At 38.3% G+C, this 24,089-nt stretch overlaps 1 protein-coding gene across 5 annotated transcripts in view; it reads right to left on the reverse strand.

The window, feature by feature from the left end:
* Positions 1 to 24,089, reverse strand: part of LOC113544376 (Kv channel-interacting protein 2) — a 202,373-nt gene that overhangs the window by 4,090 nt on the left and 174,194 nt on the right. For 3 of the 5 annotated variants that reach the window (XM_026943184.3, XM_026943183.3, XM_026943182.3), the window contains exons 2-7: positions 4,654 to 4,778; positions 2,808 to 2,877; positions 1,348 to 1,418; positions 951 to 1,058; positions 764 to 868; positions 466 to 528 (exon numbers count right to left, since the gene is read on the reverse strand). In XM_026943184.3, the coding sequence (XP_026798985.3) occupies positions 466 to 528; positions 764 to 868; positions 951 to 1,058; positions 1,348 to 1,418; positions 2,808 to 2,877; positions 4,654 to 4,778 (542 nt within the window). Of the gene's footprint in view, positions 1 to 465; positions 529 to 763; positions 869 to 950; positions 1,059 to 1,347; positions 1,419 to 2,807; positions 2,878 to 4,653; positions 4,779 to 6,619; positions 6,720 to 11,985; positions 12,945 to 24,089 lie in introns of those variants that run through there. The other 2 variants (XM_053231106.1, XM_026943180.3) reach the window with 2 other exon arrangements.

Here is a 24,089-nt window from a genome sequence, read left to right on the forward strand (position 1 = left end):
CAGTTATGATTTTCTACAGTGATACAGGAGACACTTGAAAATGGCGCTTTTCTGCCACACACAAGTAAAAGGCAGCGGATAAGCCAATTCACTGACAGGGAAAGAACGCAGGACGTGAATGATTGTGTTGCTTTGTGTCAACTTTTATCAAGGTGAATTTTGGCTTGTGAATTTGCAAAGCCTAGGTCTTGTGAGCCAATTGAAAACACTAAGGTAGGACTTAGGTTGGTGGGAAAAAAAAAGAAAATTCTAATTATTAAGTCACACTACTATAGACTTACTGTTGCTTGTTCCACATCTAGGAACAAAAATTCCAAAAAAATAAAATAAAATTAGCTAAGTAACATTCCGCCTACTTTTGCTAGGGTTTTTGAGAGTAATAATTCAGATTTTTTTTCTATTGGCACTTCTGTATATACCAGATATATTGACTTAGGTAATGTTTTGTTTTTGGTGATTACAAACCTTTTGGCATGACTCAATGAACTCATCAATGGTGACCACACCATCATTGTTACGGTCCATTTTCTGAAAAAGGGAATAAAAACAGATTAAAATCAAATCCATGAGAAAACAAAGAGTTGTTTGGGTTTAACATAAAACCATTTATCTATCATTATTCAGCAAAGAAATAGCAGGTTGAAAACAGAAACGTTCACTCAAGAAGGTATATCAGCCTTATGATGGATTCAGTACAAATTAAGAACAAATCAACAGAGAATAGTTAAAGAGTTTGAGGAATACCATGGCTTGTCTGGCTCACCTGAAAGAAGCTCTCCACATGCTCTCTGGGAGCGTCCTCTTGCATGCAGGGATGCGTATATTTCCCCATCATGTCATAGATTGACTTCATGATGTCTAACATCTCCTGGAAGCCAAAGGCATGAAAATGAGCTCTTTTCATTCACTATCAATGTGTTATCCTTCTCAAACATTAGTGTTAGTTTCACCTCTTTGGTGATACACCCATCTTTATTGAGATCATAAAGATTGAATGCCCAGTTGAGCCGATCAATTATTGTCCCCCTGAGGATGATGGACAGGCCAATGACAAAGTCCTGAAAAGAGCAACAGGACAACTGCAGAAATTCTGATTCATCTTGGCTTCTACCTCTGATCAGAAAGCAGAAGAAAGGGCATTATGATAAATGATATGGTTCTTGTGTCTAGTTCTGAGTACTTCATGCTCTGACACACCATACGCAAATCAACTGTTCATTATGAAACCTTTTAGGAATGGATTTAATAATGTTAGAGCACTAAACAACCTAAAGTCTGTAGAGCATGGGCACAGCAGAACTGGATTTGAGAACCATTGACCTAGAGCAGTGACTGAACAGTACTTACCTCAAAACTAACCGATCCATTCTTGTTAGTGTCAAATGCCTCGAAAAGGAAATGTGCATACATACTCGAATCTATGGGAAAGCATAACACAAATTTCACAAAAATGGCCTCTCTGGCCTCTTTCACATTAGGTGGATAATGAACCAGATTAACAAATACAGTGATGAAAACAGTCAGTTTACCTAAAGATGTCTAAAACCTTGCTAGTTAAGTATGATTTTCTCACATAGTTAATGTCACAAAAATGGACCTAAGCCTAATCAATTCAGTTTGTAATCAGATAGCAGCTGTCAAAATGTCTGTTATACTCCTGCACCAATGGTATATTTCTAACTGTGAAAGAGAAACATATTTCAGTTCAGGAATGCCTGTAGTTTTCAGAGATATATGTATAGCAGAAAATGGCAAAATGTCATGATGTCCATGATCGGATATTCCCATGCTGCCGCACATAATTAAAATAATAAAGCATGGGTGTTATAAATATACACCAATCAGCCATAACATTAAACCCCCCCTTGTGCCACCAAAACTGTTGTTAGCAGCAGATCCTTTAAGTCCTGTAAGTTGCGAGGTGGGGTCTTCATGGATCGGACTTGTTTGTGTAGCAGATCCCAGAGATGCTTGATCAAATTGAAATCTGGGGAATTTAGAGTCAACACCTTGAACTCTTTGTCATGTTCCTCAAACCATTCCTGAACAAATTTTGAAGTGTAGAAGGGTGCATTATCCTTCTGAAAGAGGCCACTGCCATTAGGAAATACTCTTGCCATGAAGAGGTGTACCTGGTCTACAACAATGTTTAGGTAGGTGGTACGTGTCGAAGTAACATCCACATGAATGCCAGGACACAAGGTTTCCCAGCAGAACATTGCCCAGAGCATCACACTGGCTCCGCCCAGCTTGCCTTCTTTCCATAGTGCATCCTGATGCCATCTCTTCCCCAGGTAAGCAGCGCACACACACCCGGCCGTCCACATGATGTAAAAGAAAATGTGATTCATCAGACCAGGTCACATTCTTCCATTGCTCCATGGTCCAGTTCTGATGCTCACGTGCCCATTGTAGGCGCTTTCGGCGGTGGACAGGGGTCAGCAGGGGCACTCTGACCGGTCTGTGGCTACGCAGCACTGTGTTCTGACACCCTTCTATCATAGCCAGCATTAGCCTTTTCAGCAATTTGTGCTACAGTACCACTTTTGGTAGGTATTAACCACTGCATACTGGGAACACCACACAAGACCTGCCGTTTTGGAGATGCTCTGATCGTCTATCCATCACAATTTGGCCCAATTCAAAGTCGCTCAGATCCTTACGCTTTCCCATTTTTCCGGCTTCAAACACATCAACTTCGGGAACTGACTGTTCACTTGCTTGCTAAGATAATCAATGTTATTCGTTTCACCTGTCAGTGGTTTTAATGTTAAGGCTAATCGGTGTACATTATCATGTGTACTCACCCCCTTGTGGGAAGAACTGGGAGTAGATAATCTTAAAGGTGTCCTCATTCACAACGCCACTGGGACATTCCTGAAACACAAAATAGGCCTTGAATCTTTGTGTAATGTTGGCAGGAATGTGATGTGTTAGCTGGGAGTTCTGTGGTGTTGCTAAAAGGTCAGATCCTATCTCTAACCAAACTTGCTGCTCAGAATGGAATGATTATTCACATCCAATGACCGTGGATTAAAATGTTTTTTTTTTTTAAACTGACTTGTTTGGTCCAAGTGAGCAATGTGGTGATTTCAATAAGAACATACAGGTTAATGTAATACGGCTTGATAATCTCTGAGCCTGTATGTAAATGTAGGCTCCTCCCCATAAAGATGGGACAGTGACTACTGCCTTTCTTGGATGATCTGGTCTTTTTTTTCCCCACAAATGGTGAAGCTGCCAGTCAATTATTGTGTTAGAGCCAATATTCGGTTCTTCCTAATCTTCTTCTTCCTCTCCTTCTCTCTGCAAATTTATTCTGTTTTCATGGGCCGCACTTTTTGACGTAGAGCCACGGAATTCGACATCGTAGATCCTATACGGAAATAGTGTGCTTGTTCTTTTGGGAAGGATCAGATTTATGGCTGCCACATAGCAACGCTCTAAAGTGTGTTTTCCTTTCCCCTAGGAATACATTAAAAACGTTTCATTGATTAAGCCTTTCTTCATTCAGCTGTACTGAAGACAATTAAAATGGCATTGCTCCACCCCCTGAATCCCTAGCAACCTCCTGGCCTGTAATAGCACCCAAATGACACTCTACCAACCTGCAGTGTACTTAGAAACTGACTAGCTACAAGCTTGCAATCAACTGGGATCATATTAAAACCCCCTAGAAACACCATAGCAACCACTTGGAACCCCGTAACAGCCACCTAGCAACACCCTAGCAACCAACTGGGGTAATGTTGAATATTACTCCTAGAAACACTATGGAAAGAATGAACTTGACTGACATGTCAAACTTAAACATATCAGTCCCAGTTGGAATCACTTGGAGCTTGCAGTAGGTGTAAAGCTGATTTAAAAAAAAAAAAGCCTTTTGATGCTCATACTTATGAAAAGAGACTGAAAATTAAACAACAGGGCAGATCAATGCCCTGATTTTAATTCAAAGGTCAGGGAGAAAAAAGGTCCTTTTAGTTGTCTTGGTATAGTAAAATCAATTGGCTATGTTTATTATTAGTCTTAGATTCCAAATCCCTGTGAATGAGTGATAATGTGTTAGAATGAGCGCTTTAGTATAAACCACTAGTATAAATCATTCATGCTACATATGCATCATATATAAACATACAGTATATGTTGTGCTTCCCCTATTTTAATGACCACCAGCCACCATGGGCATGCAGTTAAGTATGTTAGGGCAGTCGATTATCAGTATAAATGAAAATAAATATTATGAATGGAGCAGTGCAGACACTGACACAGTCAGTCCCCTATTCAAAATGCTAGCGATTATAGATTGTATAGATTAGATTATAGATTATATAGATTATATAGATTATAGACTCATATGAAATGCAAGAATAAGGGCATTTTCAAAGAGGCTTTGCATCTTTACCATAATAAGGTAACATGAATAACATCAACAGTATTATTATATTCTGAAATCCTTATCATTATATACCATCATACGTTATATGATGATATACTGTCATATAAATCCAGCATGATGTTCATTTCCATGACTACACCCACATAAAAACAATTGTGACCATTCTGATTAGTATGTTTGTAAATGCAGATGCAAATTTGCTGTAATACAAATTTTACACAATAATCAAGCATGAATAAGCAGGAGAGCCTCACATTTTTAAAGCCCCTGTAGAGCACTTGCAGCTCTTTCTTGGTGAACTTGGTTTGCTCCTGCAGTTTCTCCAGACCCTCAGGCCGGTGGCACACAGTAGAGAGTTCAAAATCATCCTCGATGCTGTCTGTGAGACACAAACGAGTTCATCAGAACATTCACACATAAAAACGTGAAATTCACGTATTCAATTAAAAATAATTACTATTCATTCTACTTATATAGAGCATTTCTCATACTCATGGTCTTTTGTATACTCTGTTATACAAAAAATAATTCATTTAAAAGTTAAAACATATTGTAAAAAATGTCTTTGTTAATATTTATTTAATAATATTCTCCATATAACAGTGCCTAGCTAAATAATACATATTTAAATATATTTAAAAATAAATATTCAGGTGCATTTATATTATGTAGTACAAAAAAAATGCATCATAAATGTAGAAAAGCTGAATTAAATATTAGAGTAGCATCCATCAACAACTGCATATTTCACAAAAGACAAATCCAGGACATGTGTTACAAATGGCATTTCAATAGCATCTATACCACCACCATTAAACACAAGGATTTCACCTTAAGCCCAAATCAGACCTCTGTTTTAGGCAAACTCCACCCCACACACACAAATCCTGTGCAAATATCCGTGTATAATACATAGCTCATAATTGTGCAGTTATGTCGTAGGTCTCACACCAATGTGTGCAATTTCAGTTGTTCGAATTAACTCACTATGCACATGTAACTTAACTCTGAATATGCTCCTACATAAGCAGCAACGCTTACATTTTGTCTTCCCATGAACAATGGGAGGTACATTTGTAGTGTACTTAATGGTGCATCTTTATGATGAAGGCCTGCTGAAAATATCCTTTTAGTAGAGGTGTAATGATACATTATGACACAATGCATTGCAATGCAAAAATGTGATGTGGTTCGTGGAAATGTGCTACTCACGTTGTGGGAATCAGCATTCAGTTAATGATGCATGTAATGCATTTGCACTGTTTGATCACCAGAGGTTCCAATCTGCACAACCCATAAAGTTAAAATATATAGAGAGCATGCTGGTCACATGATCATGTTCTTTCATAGAGAGCCTGCGAGATCTGCACTTGTGAAGAAAGATAGCCGAATAGCTCTGGATTGCAATGACTAACATGCATGAAAGGTTATATGGTTACAAACTGGGCATTTTAGCCGACTTTGGAGCTCTATTTCTGCTACGAAGCTCATTATGTTTCAGCTGATCATTTTCAAGGTCCCCAGGTCAGACATTTTGTTTATTCAATCAAAATTTTTTGGAGAATTAATACATTTATTTATTTTCAAAATATGGTGAACCTGTAGTATATTTTGTTTACAACATTAAATCTCTGTTCATAGCAATTTAAAAAAAAAATTTAGTTTCATACAGACAGAAATGCACAGTTTTGCATTATGATTCAGAAATCTGAGTCTTTTCAGTCATAATATTTCTTCATTCGAATTTTGTTCAAAATATTCTGAGAATTGAATCGAATCGAAATCATGAAGCCAGTATCATGAATCAAATCGAATTGTGACAGGTGTGTATCATTAAACCCCTACCTTTTAGTGTTTTCCCCCCCAATTGTCTCGGCAGTATCATGTCCTCCTGTGTAGCTAAAAACTGTTGGACATATTATTTGAATTTGTAAAATTCAGATTCTTTTCTGTCACCAAATTATACCTTTTCAGTCTTTAGATGCCTCTAATTACCTAAAGGACTTGTAAATACTAGTCTTAATTAATATAAAATGGAATTCTATACCAAAACATTAATATATAGATTTTTGTCACACTCTCTTTCCATCTGGTGTTTCCATGCCTGTCTCCACTGTGTGTACATCATGTGAAGGGCCCTGCTGAGTGTATGGGATACATTATGGTGGGATTATATGCAGTATTATATGGAGGAAAATGAGTGAGGCAGTGTTGAATCACTTGCATTGACTGACTGAGGGAGTGGCACTGGGCCCACAGCAGGACAGCAGCTTGAGGAACCGCTGTTTAATACTTTTTTTGCTTTGGCTGGGAGTGTTACCTGTAAGTCACCAACCATAATAGAGGGTTAGAAAAAGAGAGCACAGAAGGCATGCATACAAATCAGCCGGTCGTGTACACACACACACACACACACACACACACACACACACAGAATGCATGCACCAGAATGCAATCCACACGTGTAAATCATTCATGAACTGACCATTTTATGTAAAGTCCATATGGAAAACAGATCATATGATCCAATGGATGGAAACAAATTTTCAACGTGTGTCAAAACTATTGCCCAGTTTTATGTTTGTGAGTGCAGCCAACACCTTTGACTGATGGTGGTATGAAGAATGATTGAGGAACTGTAAATGAGAGTCTCTTTACGAAATTGGGCTGGAGTACTTGACAGCATTGCTTTATGCTAGACATTCAAAACCTGAAAAGCTGGAATGCAAGCTGCACCTGAGGTCTTTGCCTGAACATGGCTGTAGTATGGAAGGTATCCTGATGTGCTTAAAATCTATCTGCTTGTCAGATGAGCTGATGGAGTTAATTGTTGAGTTTATGATAGTTAGAAATGGCTCTGCTTGAGGTGGTAGGTCACATCATCAAGCAATAGCATTAGATTAATGATACAGTGGATTGTGTCATTGACTTCCCCAATCATGCTCTCAGAAAACTGATGGATGGCAAGGTGATGTAAGTCTTCTGCCAAGGACACTCATGTTAGAAAGACAAACTGAAACTCTCTTTGTGTTGGGTAACATTGATGGAATAGAGCAGTGTTTCTCAGTCCAGGTCCTGGAGTATCACTGCCCTGCAGTGGTGTTTGAGATAGTTCTCACTGCAGAACCAGAAGTCCAGGGGTGGAGCTGGAACTGATTCAACTCCTTGTAAAACCCAAAACCCTAACCCACCAGACACTCTGTAACACAGATCATCATACTTATCCAGCCTGAGACAAACTAAGGTTTGTCCACCATCTGGAATTTTAGTTTGACTCCACCCTGGTAGGACGAGCTGGATCAGATCTGACTCCCCCCACTACACTTGGCCACAAGGGACTCTTCTAACACACCCTGTTCAGACTTGTTAATTAGGTGATGAGTTGAAACTGGTGAGTTGGGAGCAGGAAAAGCTGAAGGGTTGTGCTACTGCTTGAATAGTGTTATAAAGCTTTTGCAATACTGCAATGTCTCTAGAAGATTTTGAGATACCTGAGCAAGCCATGGGGGCCAAGAAATACTGTGGAAGCAACGCTCAACAGGGGGACCTGCCTAGCTTTGGCTGGCACTGGGAATTGACAGATTTACTAGGGAATCTGGCTAGAAATAGAATATTTTCCATTCATTCATTTATAATAGCTGCTTTATCCTAAGCAGGGTCGCAGTGGATCTGGAGCCCATACTTGCAGCACTGGGTGCAAAGCGGAAGAATTTACCCCGGATGGGAATCCAGCTTATCGCAGGGCACGCAGCATAAACTCATTTACAGCTGGGGCAATCTAGCATAGCCAATCTACCTACCTGCATGATTATTTTGGGAGGTGGAAGGAAACAGGAGAATGAAGGAAAGGAAAGATGGAAATTTATAGGAAGTTAACTAGTTGCATGTATGGGCTTTCTCCCAAGCTTCAGTTATTTCCTAACTCAATTTGTCAAAAAAAAGAAGATAAACTATTGAGAAAGGAGACAGAAACAGGAAGTGGAATAGGAAGTCATGGTAACATTCAGTATTAATTTTATACATGGTGATTGAAAGCTCCATGAGATTTGGTGATTTCTATGGAATGGTCTATAGAAACACGATACAAGGTAGAACTTGCCTTTATAGCTTACTCAAGAGTTGTGGTAAAGACAGATAAATGATATGAAGGCCCACATACACATACACACAGATCTTCCATATTTTATGCCAGAAACATGCAGCACATCACTCTCATTTTGCTGACCAGGCTTCAGAGAGCATTTTTAAACACTAAAAATCTAGCACCACATATTAGGAGCAACTGATCCATTTTTCAACTGGGTACCCAACAGGATGAAGAGGACTTTTTAAGACTGCATATTTTCAAGGTACCAAGTATATAATTGGCAGTTTCAAAGTCTCAATTAAACAATTTACCTTTCCATTCTTCAGCAAAACACACAAACCAAGCCAAAAATGCTATGACCCTTGTCTTGGGAGTAGCAAAAGCTGCTATGACAACTATACCAATCCCTATTTTCCATCTCACTTATCGTACATGTTCAACATACAAGGACAAAATTCACTTTTAAGCATCTCCTCCACAGAAGGTTGATCTGAGATATTGTTCGGATTCTTTAACTACACATAGTAGTCACAAAAACAAGTCCTGGACCAACACAGACAGTCATTATACTGAGATTCATTAATTAATTCATTCATTCATCTTCAGTAACCACTTCATTCTTGTCAGGGTCATGGTAGATCTGGAGCCTACTCTGGGTGCGAGGCAGGAATTCACTCCGGATGGGATTGAAGTCCATTGCAAGTCACAATGCATGCATACTTTTGGCAATTTAGATTAGCCAGTTCACCTACTGGCATGGATAATTCCACATAACAACTGCTATCAGTGCATACAGACATTATGTAACTGTTGCTATCAATAGTTTCTAACAATATTGTCTCAAAAAGATGACAGCGTGTTTAAGTGTCCTAAAATAGTGCAAGGGTTCTCAAACATTTTGCAGCCAGGGACCCGTGTGACTATAAAATAAATACCACATAACCCCTCAGTATACTGTAGATTACAATAAGGAATACAATCTGACTATTTAAATATTAGACATATTATTCAAATATGTATAATATTCTGGCTATTTACTGGCTATTTATTTATATTCTGATGCCATGAGCTTTTTCGACCAACAAAAAAAAGACATTAGGTCCAAGTTGACATTATTTATAGGCAGAGCTGTTATTGAGTTATTGAAGTTGGGATTGAATCCATTCAAGTTAAGGGACAAGTTGAACAGGCTAATAATAATAAAAACTCAATAATAAATATCATAGCTTTGATAATACTGGGTTGTGATATTCACCACTGTAATAAAAAATCTTGGACACCACTTTGAGAAACTCTGCTTTAGTGTCATCTCTAGTGTAAACACTTGCTGCTACTATTCTTCTGCCATGAGGTGTGAGATTTGAAGTCCCTGCAGTATATGTAAGGAGAATAGCTAACATGAAACCTGACAAATGTGCCAAACTAGATCATATTGGTTAAAACTATCCTAGAACACGTCTGCACTAGTGTTCAGTACAAGAGGTAATAAATGGACGTGCAATAGCTGAGACGTGTCCAATTTCTGTTTTGTCAGGGTCATGGTAGATCCAGAACCTATTCAGGGAACACTGTGTGCGAGGCAAAAATTCACTCCGGATGGGACAGGAGTTCATTGCAAGTCACTATGTAGATACACTTTTGGAAATTTAGATTAGCCAATTCACCTACTGTTATTACCCTTTCCCTCATATCTTCAAGGGTTTCCTCTGGGTTCTCTGGTTTCCTCCCACAGGAAAGCCCTGAAGCTACAGCGAGAACATGGATAATTCCAAATAGTAACCTGAGCTGAAGTTGGAACCAGGGCCCCTGGAGAGGTGAGGCAGCAACACTGCCCCCTGCATCACTGTAGCACCACTTACACTAAGATACCTTATAAAAAAGCCAGAATGCCAGTTACAAAGTTTAAGTCAGAAGCTACTGGACACTTACTCTTGCCCCTGGACCACCACGGCAGCAATAACTTGATCTTTCTTAGTGCTACTCCAGCAGATTGAGAAATAATAGCCATGAAAGTATGAGAAACCAAAGTGGCCATGAATAAATATTCAAGGATTTAGTCAGATCACAAGATAAGTGTCATCGGTGGTATGCCGCAAAAGCATAATAGTCACACTAAGTCATTATTTCAAGGAGTAAAAAAAAAAAAGCCTATTGATTCAGATGTTAGAACAAACTAAAAGCATGAAAAAGATCAGAAAAGGGTTTTCAAGAGATGTGTAATTACAGTAATCAGTCTGGGCAGAATATTTTACCACCATATCACCAAACCATATAGCCACCACTTTTGAGTCACAGCTTGCTTCTCTCTTTGCGCTCCAGAGTTAATGCAGAGTTAATGCATGGAGTTTAACTTACTACAACAACCAACCCAATGTCCTCAATATGCAAATGCATTTACCTGGAAAATTTAGATGGAGGAGCTCTTTTATAATCGCACATATGAACATAATTATAACAAAACCAAAATAATTGTCTATTTTTTCTATATTTCTGTCTGAAATGTAAAATTATAGTCATTTACCTTGCATCTATTAGGCATTCATAAAAAGTTTCCATTTAACCAGCAACTTTAACAATCACATTAGGTCCAAGTTGACATTATTTATTGGCAGAGTAGTTTTTCAGTTAAGAGACAAGTTCAACAAGCTAATAAAAAGAAGAACTCAATAAGAAATATAATTGCATTGACAATAGCGAGTTGTGATTTTCCACTATAAAAAAAATAAAATAAAATAAAATAAATCATGTACACCAGTTTGAGAACCCCTGCTTTAGTTTCATCTCTATCTAATCATCTGCTGCTACTATTCTTCTGCCATGAGGTGTGAGATTTGAAATCAATTTTTGCCCAAAGTCCCTGTATATGAAGGGAGAACGGCTAACACAAAACCTGACAAATGTGCCAAACTAAATCATATTGATTCATCACATTTTATTGTCCAGACCTGGTTAAAACTCTCTCTCTCTCCTAGAACATGTCTGCACTAGTGTTTGGTCCGAGGGATAAATGGAGTTGCTCAGACGTGTTCAATTTCAGGTTTGTCCAACTACTGAAAGCACAGAAGACACAAAGCATAGAACACTATACTAGGAATGATATCAGGTAGTCTGATGATCAATCACAGCTTTTAAAGCTTAAAGGAAATTAAATTAATTTTATTCCTGTCATGGGTTGCTGGGAAAGTATGGAAAGCAAAGTTACACAGAGAACTAATTTTGCAGCAGGAGAGCTATTAATCTAGTCTTAAGATTAAGTCTAATCTTAAGTAAGATTGCATGGACTGTCTTGAAAGTTTATTTGTTAAGCTTCCAAGACAATTTGTTGTTTCATATCCTATATGAAAAGATACAACAGTTTCCAACTCCTTTTTTCAAATAAGAGCATTCCCCTTCATGCTAATCTTTGACATTTGGGGCAGAGATTAATTGTCCATGAAACAGAAAAATGAAAACTTTTCTACTATAATATGTTTTGCGGATCTCTGTTATCTTATCTTACCTCCAACAGCAAAATCAATTAAGCCCAGAAAGTGCAGGAGCCTGAGGGAGCTGCAGACCACCAACAGAATGCCGACTGTCTGCAAGCTTTCCATCTCCCACTCCTCTCTGAAGAACACCAACATGATTCCCACACACCACAAAAGTTCTTCCAGTCTTCATCCGAGGCTGCCTACGTTTCACAGTCTGCCACATTCACAACCTCACATGCTGTCGTTGTTTGTAGAGCTCCAGAGACATGTCTCTACAAACGTCTTCATGCTATTTCTGTTCACCTTTCTCAGTTATTGCCTTCCTGCCGTGATCCTTGCTGTGGCTCCCAAAACCGAGTCCAAAAGAAGAATGATCTCCCAGTAATGGTCTAATAATAAATCAGCCACAAAGACAAGAAAGGATGGAGTTCAAGGTTTCGAATCCACAGGTTTCAAAGCTGTGGCTCTACACGTCTCATTAGTCTCGACGAGTAAAGGTAAAAACAACAGGCTTGTGGAGTTGACTTTCAGCACTCTAATAATCCAGTCCTTCCCCCTTGTGGATCTGAGTCACACCTGATTTCATTCTCTCTTTTGTGTTTCACTCTCTTCCTGAGCTTAATTGGGTCACTTTCGTGTTTTCTGAGACACTGGAGGATTGTGTGTGTGTGTGTGTGTGTGTGTGTGTGGGCGGAGGGCATATGGGCGGGCAACAGTAGGCACTCTGACAGATGTGACACCCTTTACTGCTTCTCCGGCTCTCTGGTCTGGTTGACTCTTGCATACTTACTTCAGTGCCACAGCCCACAGGAGACAGAAGACAAATCCACACACACACACACACACACACACACACACACAGTAGCCCCAATATCCTGGCACACAGCCTGTGCCCAGAGGGAACCAAGTGTCTGAGTAAATTCTACGAAATGAGCTAAAGCATATGAACTTGGTAAGTTATGACAGAAAACTAATTAGCACTGCACAAAGACTGTGAGGTTTTTTTTTTTTTTTTTTTTTTTTTGGGACTTTGACTACTAAATTATTAAGCAAATTAACACACCCATTTTTTCATGTTTGCCTTCTACCAAAGAGTGCAAAATATACAGCGTTACCAATGCAAATGTATGGATCTAGCACCTGCAGTGTGATTTACCAATCCTGAAAGCCATATTAAAATGGGCACTGCATGTGTAAATGAATAAAACTGAAAGACAAACGTTACAGGAAATTCCTTTTGAATCTAGTTCCTCTCAAGGTTTCTTCCTCGTGTCATCTCAGGGAGCTTTTCTTTGCCAGCATCACTCATGCTCATTAGGGCATATTTAAATTTCAATTTTATATCCGGATTTCTGTAAAGCTGCTTTGTGACAATGTCCAAATTGTTAAAAGTGCTTTATAATTAAAATTAATTTGCTTACACAGTTTATCTGATTGTGTAAACACATTAGTGCTCTTTATTTGGGATCTTACTAAATACTAAATCTTGTTTTATACAAGCTAAAAACTACTTTGCTGAATGATATTTTTCAGTAGCATCTTAAAGATTGTCTGGACAAAGATGGTGTGTGGCCATGCCTGAAAGCAGCGGTATATTTTATTTCATGGCTTCATACATCATACATCATTTACAGGACTAGCAAACTTAAACTGGGAAAAATAAGTTCATGTGGATTTAAAACTGGACTCTAGTATGTGCTTATTATTTACCCAGTGCCACAAGACTTCAGACAGACAGCCTGAAACAACACTGCAGCAACCCCGACACTACAGTGAAGCAACACTAAGGCAACACTGAAACAACACTGAAGCAAAACTGAAGCAGCACTGAAACAACACCGAAACAACACAGAAGCAATGCTGAAACAACACTGCAGCAACCCCGACACTACAATGAAGCAACACTAAGGCAACACTGAAACAACACTGAAGTAGCACTGAAAGAAGACTGAAACAACACCGAAACAACAACGAAGCAACACCAAAAAAAAAAAAAAAAAACAATGATGCAACACTAAGGCAACACTGAAGCAACACTGAAACAACATTGAAGTAGCACTGAAACAACACTGAAACAACACAGAAGCAATGCCGAAACAACAACTGATGCAACCCTGACACTACAATGAAGCAACACTAAGGCAACACTAAGGCAACACTGAAACAATATTGAAGTAGCACTAAAACAAGACTGAAACAACACCGAAACAACAATGAAGCAACACCAAAAAAAAAAACCAATGAAGCAAAACTGAAGCAACACCAAAACACCACTAAAACAACATTGGAGTAACACTGAAACAAGACTAAAACAACACAGAAACAACAATGGACCAACACCGAAACAACAATGAAGCAAAACCAAAACAACAATGAAGCAACACTGGGGTGACACTGGATAGTGGGACGTCATCGGGGTGACAGTGGATAGTGGGACGTCATTGGGGTGACACTGGATAGTGGGACGTCATCGGGGTGACACTGGATAGTGGGACGTCATTGGGGTGACACTGGATAGTGGGACGTCATCGGGGTGACAGTGGATAGTGGGACATCATCGGGGTGACAGTGGATAGTGGGACGTCATCGGGGTGACACTGGATAGTGGGACGTCATCGGGGTGACACTGGATAGTGGGACGTCATCGGGGTGACACTGGATTGTGGGCTTATAAATGATTAAAGTGCCGCGACTAAATTTTGTGCCATAATTGCACCAACAATTGAGGCTTAAATTGCCAAAACAAAAGTTAACTTAGAAGAATCATTATATTGACTCATGCATATTGATGTTTGAGTGCTGGAATGTTATGGTTATTATAGTTAAAAGCATGAGACGTAAGCATGCACAAAAGCAATCAAAGACAAGATTAAGAATTATTTAGGGAAATTGTACCCATTTTTAACGCCACATAAATTTCACCAAACTAGGACAACCATTTGCTACATTTACATCCCAAGTCTCTCTGGTCATCATTAAGGCCACTCTGCCTCGGACAACGGCTACTCCACTACCCACTGAGGAGATTTCAGCTCAGTCACGCCAGACTAAATTTATGCCATTTTATCTCCTGGGTTCTGATGCTCAGACACACACAACCTCAGCTGGGTGGAGCAACAAAATGGAAATGAACCCTTCCAGCGGTCAGTTTGGAACAGCGATCAAAACAGACTCCATTTCTGGTGTGACCTGGAAACGTCAAATAGACTTGAAAGGATGGTACTTGGCATTTTGTGTATTTGTGTTCAAGTGGAACAAAAGAGGTGGCGCTGGAAACCGTTACTTAGTGATATTCGCCAGGTTCTCATCATGACTGTATAAATAATAGGCTTGTGTTTAAAACAAAAGCTGAAAAATGTTGTATTTTAATAAGCATAGAAGCTCAGTTTTATGCTTTTACTTACTCAGTATTCATGTTGTACCATTTAAGCATTCATTCATTCATTTTAAATAAGCAGTTTATCCTGGACAGGGTCACAATGGATCACAAACAGGGTTGCAAACTGCTGATCTCCTGGGATTTTCACACACAAGAGTCTCTAGACAGAGTTTAGACAGAATGGTGTGAAAAACAAAAACATCCAGTAAGCAGCAGTTTTGCAGAAAGGTTTTGCAGAAACGGTTTGTTGATGAGAGAGGTCCGAGGAAAAAGGCTGGACTGGTTTGAGCTTTTAGGAAGACTACGGTAACTCAAATAATCAGTCTTTACAAACGTGAGCAGAAAAGCATCTCAGAATGCACAACACGTCACACACTGTCAGCCAAGAACAGGAATCAGAGGCTACAGTGCGCACGGGCTCACTGTAAAAGCTATAATGATTAGTTAGTACTATGACATTCTTCATTTCGGTGACTTTTGTCACTTGCAGGCCCATAAAGAACAAACACTTTGTGTGTCTGCACGTGTGTGCGTCTATGTTTAATTAGTTATGCACGCTGAATTAATAATTTCTCTGCCTTTGGGATGGAGAGACAGAATCATTTAACTGTTGCCAAATTTAGACATCTACCTGCATACTAATCCCACTCACATTTGATTAAAATGACTGGAGGTGAGGAACAGACACGCGAGCTAACAAATGGTCTCCATTCTCCCAAATCTGAATAACTTGATTTCAATTAATGCTTTGGAGGGAGATTGTTAATTTTCATAGCTCATTATCTTCACCTGCAAATTTTTTTTTTTTTGTATCCGGAATGCATCTAAGGCACTGAATGATTTACTCTGGCTCCAAAATCAGGGTCCTTCTAACAGGTCCTGCATACTAATTAATAATTAAGGTCACAAGGTCCTTCTAACAGGTCCTGCATACTAATTAATAAAATATTAAAATAAATACATTTATTCATTCATTCCTTAATTAATGCCAGGCAGCACAAGGAAAATGGTGAATTTTTCCATTTTGAATTTTCCATTTATAACATCATATTCATCATATTTTTTTTTCTTTTTCAGAAAAAAGACAATTGTGGTATAAATGCTTTATTTAATGGTGATAAAGGGTTAATTGATTAACATTAAGATTCGAGTTAATGACATGTTTACTATTGATATGTTTAAGGACTGTTTTTAAGATCTCATTTTCAATGCGCCATTTATCATTTATCAGCCATTCACGTCATTTCACACACAGGTTTATAGGTCTTAAAGCAGACTCTCGCATGGGTTTTTCTTAAAATCCTGAGTAGTTTTGTTAAACTGAATAATGAATGAATAATTGAATGAATAATTTTGCTGAAGTAAAACTGACAGTTTAGTGTATTATACAGTTAAATATATATTTTGGTAAATTAGTGCATATTTAATGCCACATTTGCACTTTAAAAAAAATACTAAATTGTGATGCAATTATACATATATATATATATATATATATATATATATATATATATATATATATAAAATTTATAAATTATTTATTTATTTATTTTCAACAGTTCATATTTCATTTCAATGTGAATAAACAAGTAAATAAACCTATTAGAAGCAGGCTTTGCATCTGTGCTTAGTTTCAAGGTGCTCCTTGCTTACCCCCATCTGAGTTAATGCTCGGAAGCCAAGCACTCATACAGGCCACAAGGGGGCAGTAAATAGCTATACATCCAGTGGATGTGCCTTGTGCCATGTTTCTGCTTTCTATATCACACCTGAGCCTCTCATTCAAATGTAATACATACGACAAACAATAAGCAAATCTCAACACAAAATTAACATATCTTTTATGATGAAATGTCAGTGATTTAATCCTGAATGACTCTTCTCCTAACAGTACATCAACTGTGCCTCTGTTTAGCACAGTCCTACAATACGAGCACTATTTATTGCGTTTCAAAAGCTGATCTTAGAATCGCTGAAGGCCACCTGCTGCATTTAGGAAGATGTGAAGGCTGTAATTTCCTTTTCCGTGGCTAAAAAAAAAAGCCTCACTGTTACGGCAGAGCCACAGAGACATCTCCTGCTGTATTGATTTCTCCCTTTCACACCTGCTTTTACAGGCTGGGCCAACAAATCTCTATTAGAGATCTTAGAGATGTCAGAAATGCTTTTATGCTGACATATGACATGGCTAGAATGAGGATTTCATATTGTGTTATTAAAAATTGATGATGGGTAGAGTTGCTAACACTTAAAAGGACAGATTAGGTTAAGGCTATTATTAGGCATGTGAATTGCTATCGCTGACAAAATATATTAATGTTCAAAAGAAAACATAAGGACAGCTTTCTTTTGGACAAATCTGAAGATAGAATCTATCCTTATTTGGGTTATTCCAGTTATCACCACTGGTATATGAAGCATGGGTCAAAATGCAAGTTTACAGGAAAAAACTGGGTAATCGATAATTAAAAAAGACAAAAACGGAGGAATTTGAAACTAAAAGGGAACTCTAACATCCCTAGACTTGAAGATCTGCAGCTCAAGAAATTGCACACAAACATGCAATATCTTGCCACCACACAGGGGATCAGAGACAGAATAAATACATCATCTAATGATGGGGAAACTAGCAACAAGTTGAAACACTCAAGGAAAGTCCCAATTTTTTTCCCAAAGAAAGAAAGACCATATATATATACACTGCAGCAGTATGTTTTATGTAGCATGTACTGGTACAGTATAAAATATATACTAGAGCAGAATATGCCCAGGTCTGGAATGTAGTATATATCCAAGCAGTATGTAATATACAGTTTAGACTGGAGCAGAATGTAGTATACAATATATACTAGAAGATTATACTATGTACTGTATATACAGGAGGAGTATGTAGTTATATAGTATATACATGAGCAGTATCTATAGAATAATAGATACTCGAGCAGTTTGTAGTAGTATATACAGGAGCAGTATGTAGCGTACAGTATATACAGAAAGAGTATATAATAGAATATTAAATACTGGAGCAGTCTGTAGTATACAGTAGATACTCGAGCAGTTTGTAGTAGTATATGCAGGAGCAGTATGTAGTATAAAGTGCACACAGGAGGAGTGTGTAGTATATGGTAGATACTGCAACAGTATGTAGTATACAATAGATATCAGAGTAGTATGTAGTATATAGTATATACAGTAGTATATAGAATATAGATACGGCAGTATGTAGAATATAGTAGATACTCGAGCAGTTTGTAGTAGTATATACAGGAGTAGTATGTAGCGTACAGTATATACAGAACCAGTACATAATATAATATTAGATATCGGAGCAGTATGTCGTAAACAGTATATACAGGAAGAGTATGTAGTATACAGTAGATACTGGATCACTATGTAGTATATAGTATACAGAGGAGCAGTATGTAGTATAAAGTATATTCTCGAGGAGTATGTAGTATATAGATACTGGAGCAATATATGGTATATAGTATACACTGGAGCAGTATGTAGTATATAGTAGATACTGGAGCATTATGTAGTAAACAGTATATACAGAAGCAGTATGTAGTATACAGCAGATCCTGGAGCAGTACTAAGTATATATGGGAAGAGTGTGTAGTATATATTAGATACAGGGTGAGTATATAGTAGATATTGGAGCAGTATGTAGTCAACAGTATACACATGAGCAGTAGGTAATATAAATTATATTCAGAAGGAGTATGTAGAATATATTAGATACTGGAGCAGTATGTAGTATATAGTAGATACTGATTGAGTATGTAGTATACAGCAGATACTGGAGCAGTATGTATTATAAAGTATATACAGAAGGAGTATGTAGTATACTGTACATTAGATACTGGTGCAGTATGTTGTATACAGTATATACAGGAGGAGTATGTAATGTACAGCAGATACTGGGTGGGTATGTAGTATACAGTATATACAGGAGGAGTATGTAATATACAGCAGATACTGGATGAGTATGTAGTATACAGTATATACAGGAGGAGTATGTAATATACAGCAGATACTGGGTGGGTATGTAGTATACAGTATATACAGGAGGAGTATGTAATATACAGCAGATACTGGATGAGTATGTAGTATACAGTATATACAGGAGGAGTATGTAATGTACAGCAGATACTGGGTGGGTATGTAGTATACAGTATATACAGGAGGAGTATGTAATATACAGCAGATACTGGATGAGTATGTAGTATACAGTATATACAGGAGGAGTATGTAATATACAGCAGATACTGGGTGGGTATGTAGTATACAGTATATACAGGAGGAGTATGTAATATACAGCAGATACTGGATGAGTATGTAGTATACAGTATATACAGGAGGAGTATGTAATATACAGCAGATACTGGTGCAGTAAGTAGTATACAGTATATACAGGAGGAGTATGTAATATACAGCAGATACTGGTGCAGTAAGTAGTATACAGTATATACGGGAGGAGTATGTAATATACAGCAGATACTGGATGAGTATGTTGTATACAGTATATACAGGAGGAGTATGTAATATACAGCAGACACTGGGTGGGTATGTAGTATACAGTATATACAGGAGGAGTATGTAATATACAGCAGATACTGGATGAGTATGTTGTATACAGTATATACAGGAGGAGTATGTAATATACAGCAGATACTGGATGAGTATGTTGTATACAGTATATACAGGAGGAGTATGTAATATACAGCAGATACTGGATGAGTATGTAGTATACAGTATATACAGGAGGAGTATGTAATATACAGTAGATACTGGGTGAGTATGTAGTATACAGTATATACAGGAGGAGTATGTAATATACAGTAGATACTGGGTGAGTATGTAGTATACAGTATATACAGGAGGAGTATGTAATATACAGCAGATACTGGATGAGTATGTAGTATACAGTATATACAGGAGGAGTATGTAATATACAGCAGATACTGGATGAGTATGTAGTATACAGTATATACAGGAGGAGTATGTAATATACAGCAGATACTGGATGAGTATGTAGTATACAGTATATACAGGAGGAGTATGTAATATACAGCAGATACTGGATGTGTATGTTGTATACAGTATATACAGGAGGAGTATGTAATGTACAGCAGATACTGGATGAGTATGTAGTATACAGTATATACAGGAGGAGTATGTAATATACAGCAGATACTGGGTGGGTATGTTGTATACAGTATATACAGGAGGAGTATGTAATATACAGCAGATACTGGAGGAGTATGTAGTATACAGTATATACAGGAGGAGTATGTAATATACAGCAGATACTGGTGCAGTAAGTAGTATACAGTATATACAGGAGGAGTATGTAATATACAGCAGATACTGGAGGAGTATGTAGTATACAGTATATACAGGAGGAGTATGTAATATACAGCAGATACTGGATGAGTAACGTGCCTGCTCCGAAAATTTCACCAGATCCTAGTGACAGGCTACTGGTAAAAGTCTAATAACCGGACTAAGATCAATTTCCACATTTCCCTTCCTCACACTAAGTGTCATGCATTGATACCATTAAACCTGACCTCAGGCCTGTTTCTGCTGTCACGTATAAATCCACTGAAAGCTTTACTGCTCTCCTTTGGAAGTTGGAAGTAATAAATAAATGGCAGACTTCCCTAAAGCCTCCTCAAGCAGTGGCAAAATGAGCTGGCTTTTAATTAGTCTGACCTCATATCCTGATGAGGCTCAGTTAGTAATAGGCGTGCAGGAATATATCGCCTGGCCATGAATTATTAATCTCAATCTCAATCTGTGTGTGTGAAACTGCAGTTGGGGCTGAGATTCAGAATGTGATCTCATCTACCTGAAGATGGATGATGATTAAATTGATGATTGGTTTAAATGGAATTTTAAATGAAGATTAGTGACTGATTTTGCATAGTGCCACAAAAGCACAGCCAATTTGAGTCATTACTTGTATAAAACAAATTCAGTCTCAGTGTCTATGTATTTTCATTTCAGAAAATCGACTAATGTTGAGTGCAGATGTTATTCCCTTTCAGATGCAAGTCTTCTTCTGGCTATACTGTGGTAATGTGTTCATCATACTGTAATTCGTCTACGATCCTTAGTACACTTCATGAAGATACATGCTGGGCATACGCACTTTATCTTCTGTCCATGTGCAAATGTTTACTGTGGAAATCAGTACACAGTTTTCTAAATGAGGCCACGTCTGGTGACATAATGTCTGCTAATAAGTCTGCCAGAACAAATCAAAACCTAAAAGACCTGGAGAGAAAACTATATATCAGAAACTTTACTCTGCAGCACTAACTAGCCTCTGTCACGTCCAGCACAGCAGAAGACAGACGGGTCCACGTCGGCCCCTTGCCTTACTCCGCGTGCAATAAATCAAATTTTGAACTAGGAAATCAATATCTGTGTTATGTATAGGGGAGGAAACCTTGTGTTGTTCTCCACATGGGGCTAGGAGATGAAAAAAAAAACAAATTTCAAATCAGATTTTTTCCTTATTTGGACCATCAAATTGCTTCAAAGCTGCGATTTTTCATTTCAGACTGAGAGTCATAACAGTTTCACCAGGACAGCCCAACGGCTGTTCATTCCTGTAACAGACTTTTAGTAGCAATACACAAAATGACCAGAAGTTAGACATGGAGTTATATTCATAAAGCATCACTGTTTCAACTTTCAGTTTTAAGCCTAGCTTATTTTCCTATATTCTAATCAAAATAAATGGTATATACAGTATATGTTTTTTTTTTTTTAAATATTCTGCCTGAATAAGGGCCCAAATATTTAAATATTATATAAGTACAAGAAAAGCTCACTCATGAATTCATCTTCAGTAACTGGAGGATTCAGAGACTATTCCGGGAACTCTGGGCGTGAGGCAGGAATATACCCTGGATGGGACATCAGTCTATCACCATGCACATACACATTCACACACACATTCACACCTAAGGGCAGTTAAAGTAGCCAATCCACCTTGCGAGGTGGCAGGAAACCAGAGAACCTGGAGGAAACCCATGTGGACACAGGGAGATGATGTGAAACTCAACACAGACAGTAACCCGAGCTCAGGATTTAACCAGGGACCCTGGAGCTATGAGGCAGAAATACCACCTCGCCCATAAGAAAAGCTTTAAGACTTCAATGATTAAAGAAAAAAGAATACAAATACAAATCATACTGCTCTGCTCAGGGACATCACCCCAGTAAATCTAATTAAAGCTCCTAAAACGTATACTCAATCAACATGTTCAAATAATGAACTTGTTTACAGCAGGCTGTGTACTGTAAATTACCCATGGCGAACAAATAAAGTTAGGCCAAATTGCCTGCTTAAATCATACACTGACATAGAGGTAACAAAAAGTACAATAAGATTATAGATGGTTTAATTCACAGTTTTTTAAATTCATGTTTTTCAAAGCCTTATCAAATAATACTTATTACTTAAAGCCTTATTAAGGTGACTATTTTGCATGTTAATGGTACTTTTGTGGTGCTACTAGCGTGGTAGAGTGGTCTTCTCTCACCATACCTCAACCCTTCACCACAGCTTGAGAAGTTAACTGGACTCTGCTAGCATGGGTCCGGAGTTGAGTTTCCCTCCATTTTCCCTCTGCCGAGTGGGAACTCCATTTCTGCTTCGGCCGTGATTGCCTAACTAGTGGGCGTGTGGCTAACATGGTCAAGTGGTTCTCCCTTGCTATGTTGAAGAAATGCTCTGGGGCTGAGGTAGAGCTACCTCACATGCCTTAGTGTCTAGCCAACAAGTTCGGAGATAAGTTTGTCGAGGCATTGCTAATAGCCAGCGTACTATGCTAGCTTGGAGTTGGAGTTGGTATTCCTCCACTAACCCTTTACTTTCTCTGCCATGCTGTTTGTCCTTCTCACCAGTACCTTCCTCAAATTCCCCATTCTCTATGTCTGAAAGCTAATGGATCTGTGACTATATACTACCAGTGTATTTGAGTGTTTTTTTTCCCCAACCAAGCCAACTGGACTTCACTATACACAGACTCAGCTTGGAGTGACTAACAAACAATGCTGCAAGACTCGCCTTGAAAGCCAAAGATGACCCTTAAATGGAGTTATACTCTCAGGCCCTTAGCAAGCCTCTTGCCTGAATCAGGCCCTAAACATCACCCCCCACTACTAAAGGTTTCCACAGAGCCTGGCCATGAGGGACAAGGGCAGAGTTTCTTCTTCAGCCCTCGAAGTTTTAGGGGCTCAAGACATTGTCTATATCGATGTCTAGTATTTGTTCCGTGGTTTTTACAGGATGTAGGTACTTGTAGGTACTCGAATATCAAAACTTTTTATATAAATGTAAAAAAAAGGAAAATTTCACAGTGCCACACTGCATCAACATTGCAGAACACACTGTCTGAAACAAGTCTACTAAAGTTAACAGTAAATGTGTCCAGAATTCAAATTATGTTGAGTTGGTAAAGGAGCCGACAGTGATACATGCGACACAAGACTAATAGACAATCTTAAAACCTGAAGAAGTCTAAATTACAATGGACCGCCGAGTAATACAACATGGATCATCAATACACTCAGGCCCCGGTTTACTAAGATAAATAAATAAAAATATAAAGACAGCTAATTTGTGTGTGAAATCTGATAAACTGTAGGTGGGGTTAGTGGGCATCATGCAGATGATTTACAAAGAAGAATTGGGCAAGACTTCGCATGCAAAGTAAAGGCATGACAGAATATAAA

Source organism: Pangasianodon hypophthalmus, chromosome 28 (assembly GCF_027358585.1).
Source record: "Pangasianodon hypophthalmus isolate fPanHyp1 chromosome 28, fPanHyp1.pri, whole genome shotgun sequence".
NCBI classification, from domain to species: domain Eukaryota; kingdom Metazoa; phylum Chordata; class Actinopteri; order Siluriformes; family Pangasiidae; genus Pangasianodon; species Pangasianodon hypophthalmus.